Below are 8,158 nucleotides of genomic sequence, written 5' to 3'. Positions count from 1 at the left end.
GGACAAACTAGTGCATAGCCATTTTGAGGACAGACAGGAAGAGACATGGTTAAATGCTTCCAACAAGGGATTTAAGAAACACTTCCAATGCAAAGCATGCTCCTTTGGCATAAATACTAAATCTATGAAAGATTTCAATGGAGTGGAAGTTGTTATAAACCAGAGGATTAATTATGAAACAACATATGTTATTTATATCCTTGAATGTAAATATGGCTTGAAATATGTTGGCAGCACAGAGTTTCTCCTTCCCACCCACACCCTCTCCCCCGCACTGCAGGGGCTGAGGTGGCCTTTGTTAGGCCACTTGTAGTACCATCTGTCTTCTAAGGAAAATAATCTTAGAACATATTCGAACAGTGGAAAACAAAGACACAACCTATGGTGTGGCAAAACATATAATGAAAGAACATACAAGGCTACCTGGAAATTCTATCATATTATCGAATTGACACTGTGCCAAAATCTCAAAGAGGAGAAGATCGTAGAGGTATATTAAGGCAAAAAGAATCAACATATATCATCAGATTCAAAACTAAAAGATACAATGGCCTCAACAGTGATGAGGAACTTTACCTACACTTACGAGGAATTTAAGAACATTGACCTGCTCAGCCATTCTTGAAAAATAAATGGCTACACGGAGAATGAGTGGAGCGAGCTATAATGTTGTTCCGAGAATAATCCCTCACTGAGAGGAGAAATAAATGAAGTAAAGACATAATAATTAAACCAGAAGTCTTTAGATAGAGATTAGGTTTTTTTTTTTATTCTAAGTCACAGAGACAGAAATATAGCTCGTTTTTTAAATAGAATTGAGGTAGTGTCAATGAAAATAAGTGTTCATATTCAAGATACCGCCTATTACAAACATGGTAAAGGAGGCACGTGTATAAAACTATAATGGGAAACTACAATGACCAGAATGCATTGTGATTGAAATATACTATAAGAGGTTAAAATATAAAGAGGGACTACCAGACGTGATCAAGGCAGTTGTGTCGAAAACGCGTTGGCTGGTATTGAGAAGTAATAATAAACAGTCTTTAATCTGATTTGGAATATTGTTCCATAGTTTGGTGATAACATTTAAGGAGGTAGGTTGACCTCAGGAGAGCACCAGCACTTGGAGCCCATGCTGCACAGAGTGAATTGCTCAATGATGTATTATATATATATATATATATATATATATATATATATATACATATATGTGTGTGTATATATATATATATATATATATATGTGTATATGTGTATATATATATATATATATATATATATATATATATATATATATATATATATCCGTGTATAACATACAAGGTTAAATACGAGTGCATCCTCACATCTTCATATAAAGTCATTTAAAAATAATCGACAAAAATAACGGGACGCAAATGTCGAACTTTGAACTCTACAAACAAATATGTAATAAAACATGTTTATTTGAGGATAATTAGTTGTAAAATCGTTTTGGTGGCCATTTATTTAAACGGGATATGTAAACTAAGTATAAAGCCACCATACATTTAAGACACTTGGGCGATTGAAACAGTCGGAAAGTACAAAAATCGGCAATGTAAAGATTTTCAGGTTTTGTGTTCATCACACGGCATACATGGGAATGAAAATGTACTAGAAAAATAAGATGTAATAAATATTAACATGACATGATTAAGACCTGTTCTTGAGTGCTGTGAAACAGGGCCATCTCCAACCATGGACGTCTGCCCCAGCTCGAGCAGCTCTGCTAAAACTTTGTGAGGGCGTAAAGATGCTGTAAGAGGGGGTGTTTCCGCTATTGCACATCCGGTTAGACACTGTGCACTGCACGTTACAGCTGACCAGGAGTTAGGCAAACATCTTTAAGTTGCTAACGGACGTTGACGGGCTGCATAAGATACTAAAAAAAAGAAGGCACTTTTCAAGCAACAATACGTCCGCCCGTCATAAGGCGTTGCCAGCAGAACCGACCCATGATTCCTTGGCGGGCCCTAGACTGAGGTACGTCGGTAGCATTAGCGTCCGGTTGTAACTGACATATATTGGCCCCATTAACACTGTCACTTTTTTAAGCAGCCGGAGCAGTAAATACTTTCTGAGGCTTTTAACCGTGCAGTTTTTGGATGAGAACTCTCCCGGCTCCTGCTCCACCCAAAATGTGCTCTGCATCTGTGAAAGGTCACCGCGCTCAGGGTTTCAGTTCCACAGACAATTCACCCAGTGGTAGTACTGGTGACCAGGGCACAAACACCTGGGGCGAACATCAAATGATGCTTTTCAGAAAATTATTTGGCATTCTCAGAACAAAACAAATAAAAGCTGTCAAGAGAGGGAAAAGACTTCGCGGTTGAAAATAGTCTTTTGCACTGGTCTCAGGAAGTAAACAAAAAAAAAGAAAAATCACTGCGGAACCGGAGTTAGGACAACCATTGTAACATCTCTGAACAAAAATAATTAAAAAAATATCAAGAAAGGAAAAAGATTTTGGTTGAAACAGTCTTTGGCACTAGCAACGAAAGTAAAAAAAAAAAAAAAAAATTAAGACGAAGAAGAAAATCACTGCGGAACCCAAGAGAGGACAATCGTAGTCAAAAGACTTAAAATTCAAGTGTGAGTGGCCCGAGTGGGTGGTCACTAAGACAGGCTCTCCTTTAGCTTGGAGATGATCTTTTTGTCCTTGACGCGCCTGTTCTGGAACCAGATGGTGACCTGGCGCTCGGACAGGCTGGTGGAGGCCGAGATGCGGCGCCGCTTGTCCTTGTTGATGAACTTGCTGAGCGCGTACTCGCCCTCCAGCTCCTTCAGCTGCACCTTGGTGTAGGGCACCCTCTTCTTGCGCCCGCGCCGGTACACGCACAGGTCCTGCTGACCCAGAGCCACGTCCCCTGCGGCAAAGACAAAAGGGAGGAGGAAGGTTAGCGCTCGAGACAAACCTGTGGCTTCCGGTCATAAGCGTCGGGGGGTCAAAGGTCACGTGTGGACTTGGGCCACTCTGCATGGTCACCAGCCGCCAGGATGTGGCAACAAATGCCTAATATTGAACTGGACGAATTCTTGAAAAACATGTAGTTGATTATTTCACTTACAACCCACACCTATTAACGACCTGCATTCGGGTCTCCGGATATACAGTTTATTGTTCCACTGTCAAGAAGATTTCCACAGCACCACAAAAATCAGCAAAATATAAAGCTTTCTGTTTCACTTAAAACTAAAACTGCACTAATTCCAGCTTTTTGTTTCACTTACAACCAAAATCTCGTCGGAAACTGCACTAATTGTATGGAGAATATAGTTTATTACTTCACTGATAACCACTGCTTCGTCGAAGAATACACTAAGTGTCGTGAAATATGTGGTGCATTGTACCATCGGCTATTTACCAACTGCACTAACTGTAGCAAAATACATAGGGTACATAGCAAGACATACTATTGAGCAGCACTAAAGTATAAAATATGTTCTTGCTTCAGTTAAAAATCATGTAACAGCACTAATCGTAGCACAATATGTAGCTTTTGGTTTGGCAACACAAACCTCATCATAAACTGCACTAACTGTATACGAACTATAAATAAATCTTTCACTGATGACACCTCAAATATATTGAAATAATTGTGCTTAAAATATAGTTTAGTGCTGCTGTGACAGCTAACAACTCTATAAAAACTGCACGATAGGCAGCAAAATAGATAATCTATCTTTTCACTAAGACGCCATTCTAAACCGCACTAATCGTAGCAAAAGTAGTTTCTCAGTTTAGTGACTTCTTCGCCTAATAATTCGGCACTGATTGAAGCAAAATGTGTAGTTAATTGTGTTGTGGTTTCACTAACAACTTATATGTTAGAGTTACGTACTCCAATTGGTTATATATTTCACTGCCAACCAAAGTGTAAGATTCAGGATTGCAGCTACTAAATTTGTCAGGATATGACAGGGCCTTTCAGTGTCTACAGAGGATAACATGGCCTGTCCCGTTTCTTGGTTAAGATTCTTGAGCTGTGTTTTACACTCTTAGTGTCTCTCATCACCAAGATGCTCTCGATAAGCCCCAATAGCAACCATAAACTGTATTTACCGACACAAAATATAGTTTATTGTTCCACTGACAACTGTCACCTAAAAGTGGACTGCACTAATTACAACAGAGGCCTGTCTGTCGTGTACTGTTTCACTGACAACCATATCACAAAGTGCACTGCTTGAAGCAAAACAGCAAAATACATCCTTTACTACTTCACTAGAAACACCCAATCAAATGCACTAATTGTAGTAAAAAAATAGTTTATAAGTGCAGTTGACGCGAATCCGGATTTTAAACGTCACAAATTGGAATTTTCGGTTAATGGATTACCTACATCTGCTTATAATTAATGTACACTATTTTTTAATTTTAGGGACACTATCTTATGCTCTTTTTAATGGCCCATCTGCAAAAAAAAAAAAAGATAAATTGCACTGCCGTAATTGAAAATCAACTTGGATTATTTCACCGCTAGTTAACAGTGAGAACCGCTAATATTACTTAAACGTGTTAATTTAAGTATTTTATTTAATAACGTTTGATGTATATGATTTTATTCCACTCACAGTCATGTAATTTAATAAACTTGACTAAATAGAAATTCGTGGTCTGCTGTTTCAGTCTTCACTGAGAACAATCAACTGCGAGTATTCTAATAAAATAAATACTTTATTATTTCACTAATATCCGGTAGCCAAATGACAAGTGTGGTTATGCAAGAAAATACACATAAAATATTTATTCATTACCATCCAACAGATGCAAAAGAATTACAGCTCTTCAGAGAAAATCGCATTCAGATAATTTTCTAGAACGTCTCAGACTGACATCCTCTTTCCTACACCACGTGCAGTAACACTGCATCAGAACAAAAGCTACAAATAAACGCAATGAACTTCCAGAAAAATCGAGGAATATGTGTGGTGGCAGCAAAGTTTCAATTTTCGAAGTTGTCTGGCACGTGTAGCGTGGACGTGAATATAACTGCGCCGAGGAGGGCAGATGGGAGATCAAAGGCCTGTTTCCCTGCACATAAATCGCCGGCACTTAAGCGAGTTGTGGAGCACATAATTTCTACTTGATGAAATTCAGGAATCGCTGCGCAACCCCTGTTGTTACCTCCTGGCGTCTGACGAGATGTGCCAGAGGTGCAGTGGAATTGGGTCTGTGTGTGGGGGGACCCTTGTCCATATAGACATATAAACAGACGTGCTTCAAGCGCAATGTCGTGGTGTGTACTTGTCAGACTTCACATGGGTTTCGGAAACCCTCAGCCCAGAAAAAAGCTCTCCGGACGCCTTGTGATAATGGCCATCATTCTGATAGGTCAAATTAAATACGCCGTGTGTGAGAATGTGTTTCCCATGGAAATGTTGGTGGCTCATAACTTCACACCACACAAACACATACCACACACATTCCATGTCCACATACACACCATGTACACACACACCATGGACACATGCACACACAACAAGCACATACCATGTTCATAAATCATTTCTTCACACATTCCATGTACAAACACACACCATGCACGCGCACATACCGTGTACACACACATACACCAATCACAAACACCATGTACACACAATCTCAACACATACACCGTGCACAAACACACACGCACATACCGTGTACACACATACACCATGCACACACACATACCATGTACAAACACCATGCGCGCACACACACTATGAACATAGATACCACATACACACCACACACACAATGCACACACAGACCGGGTATTCTCTCTCCGTGTCAAGCCACGTGTCGGTCTTACTCGTACAGTTTCTTAACATCAGTATGTTGTAATGTGCATTGCTGGGACTGTTTTAGAAAAGCCTGTGAACACACTGGTGAATTTTCAACAAAATTCGCAAAACGTTGTGGACTTTAGGGCACATTTTTAACAGTGAAATTGGGTAGGTTTCGGCAGATTTGTATGTTTTTCTCAGCGTGTAAATGGTGAAATCCACAAAGAATTCGCAAAATCTGCCATTTCAGATTTGACCAAAAAACCAATGCGGAGTTTGGCAAAGGTGCCCTGGATTACCTTTCGTGTAAATACAACGCCCCAGTTTTGCGAGTGAGGAGGATAAAGGGGGCGGCGGAAAGCGCCTTACCTGTGAAAGAGGACTTCCAGAAGTGTGCGCCCTGAGGCTGCTCCTTGGCGCAATACACCCCGCTGCTCCATCCGTTCGCCAGCGTCCACGACTGGTAGCCCTCCATGGAGATGTAGGCTTCGTGTCTGGGCTCGGGCGGCCCAAAACCGGACACCACGTCGATGTACCCGGGCATGTGCTGGTAGGGTCCGTGGTACCCCGGGAAGTAGGAGACCTCCTTGGCCCGCGAGGGCCCCTCGCTACCTTGCGCGCTGCCCCCGCTGCCCAAGGTGGGCACGTCCATGTACTTCTCCACCGGGAAGGTGCCATGTGGCGATGGCTTCAGGGAGCTTGGCTGGACACCCACCCCGTGTGACATGCGGCAGCTGTAGTAGCCGTTTCCGAAGTGGTAGCCATAGCCGAGGGCGCTGGCCCCGGTGGAGCCTTCTTTGCTGGAGTCTGAGCGGGCAGCGGTGGACGTTCTCTCCGGACCCGAGAAGGCAAAGCCAGATGTTGCTCGGCCGGAGGGGGGCCCGAAGACTGCAGGAGAGGAGAGGAAGCCCCGGGCCTGGCCGCTGGAAGAGGTGCAGTCCGCTCGGAGCCCGTCCATGTCCCTCTCACGGGCCTGCGCACGGCACACTCCTCCACCCCCGGCCAGGCATGGCAGAGTCAGGCATTCCCCGAAGCAGGTTAGGTCATCGCGGTGCAGTTATAAAAACTAACCTCCAGCCGGAGGGAGGGAGGGAGAGGGAAGTGGGAGGAATGTGTGTGCAGCGTGCCAAATGCAAGGTCATTGGACGGCTGAGGCAACGTGGTCCCGGAGCGCACGGGACGTCTCTGCACTCAGCCCCCTTCACAAGGTGATCCTGTACCCGCTTCTCTTCATACAGGAGCTTCTGCAAAAGCCTTGTTCCAAACCACCTCCTCAACCAGGAGGCGTCCAGCTGCACCGCCCCAACCCCCAGCTCCCGCAAGGACTGCTCCTGTCCCCAACACTAGGAGGACTCTTACCCACACCCCCCTCCACAAGGAGGGAGTCTGCCCAAATTCCCAACCCCCCAAGAAGTGTTCCCTCCTGCTCCCTCATAAGGAGCACTGTCCACTGGGCCCTCCACAAGGAGAGCTTCTGCGCCCACCAACTCAGCAAGAAGGGCCTTCACACAACATCTCTACCCACCCAGGCCTCCCCGCAACAAGTCTCTCGAACTCTGCTTCATAAGAGGACCTGTAACCCTTCCTTCTTCAGGGGGAGCCTGTGCCCCAGTACTCATCACAAGTGCAGCGCCTCCCCTCACACTTGCGCTTCTACCGCTCTCTTTCAAGCACGGGCTGCTTATATGTTTCTGACAGTCACATAAAACGGATTAGGAGAGGCTTCGAGACCAAAGGCAGATGTTACCACAGCCGAGACTGTGAAATGTTTCCTCTCTTAGGGCACGTGTGAAGAAGTGTAGAGATTAAATGTCAAGCCGAAAACCCACCCACCGTTACTTATTGCCTTGTCTGTACAGCGTTTCTCAGCAGTGTGCGTTGTGGCAGGAGCCAGGGAATGTGTCTTTCTTGAAGGTTACATTTCATCGAATACAACAAGAGACACGCAAACCACGCTGGTTCAAATAATGATGTATACATAAACACACACAAAACACACAAGTGCATACACACGGGGAAACATCACGCATAAACAAATACAAAGACAAACAGGGACACATGCGCAAACACTGAGCTACTTACACGGACGTACACCACACACAGACTAGCAAACACATATACCGATAAAGGCTCAAACAAGCAGCCAAACGTGGACGCACACGCACGAATAAGTAGATCGACTCACAGTGTAACATACACTCATAGAAACACAGACGCACACATGGGCTCAAACTCATACCAAGACACAGACACGCGTACATGGGTACACACCAAACACAAAAAACACACACAATAACATAGCCACACGTACATGGGCAATCTCCATGCACAAATACGCCCTGTCACACACACCCACACACAGG

At 43.9% G+C, this 8,158-nt stretch overlaps 1 protein-coding gene across 1 annotated transcript; it reads right to left on the bottom strand.

Moving 5' to 3' along the window:
- Positions 1 to 1,408: 1,408 nt before the first annotated feature.
- On the bottom strand, positions 1,409 to 7,058 carry HOXD13 (homeobox D13). The gene is made up of 2 exons (XM_069225399.1): positions 6,165 to 7,058; positions 1,409 to 2,890 (listed from the first exon to the last, which is right to left on the bottom strand). The coding sequence occupies exons 1-2, from the start codon at positions 6,751 to 6,753 to the stop codon at positions 2,640 to 2,642; spliced, it is 840 nt and encodes a 279-aa protein (XP_069081500.1). The 5' UTR covers positions 6,754 to 7,058; the 3' UTR covers positions 1,409 to 2,639.
- Positions 7,059 to 8,158: the final 1,100 nt, after the last annotated feature.

Source organism: Pleurodeles waltl, chromosome 3_1 (assembly GCF_031143425.1).
Source record: "Pleurodeles waltl isolate 20211129_DDA chromosome 3_1, aPleWal1.hap1.20221129, whole genome shotgun sequence".
NCBI classification, from domain to species: domain Eukaryota; kingdom Metazoa; phylum Chordata; class Amphibia; order Caudata; family Salamandridae; genus Pleurodeles; species Pleurodeles waltl.
Note: the sequence above shows the minus strand (reverse complement) of the source record. Positions and strands in the feature narration are given on the sequence as shown.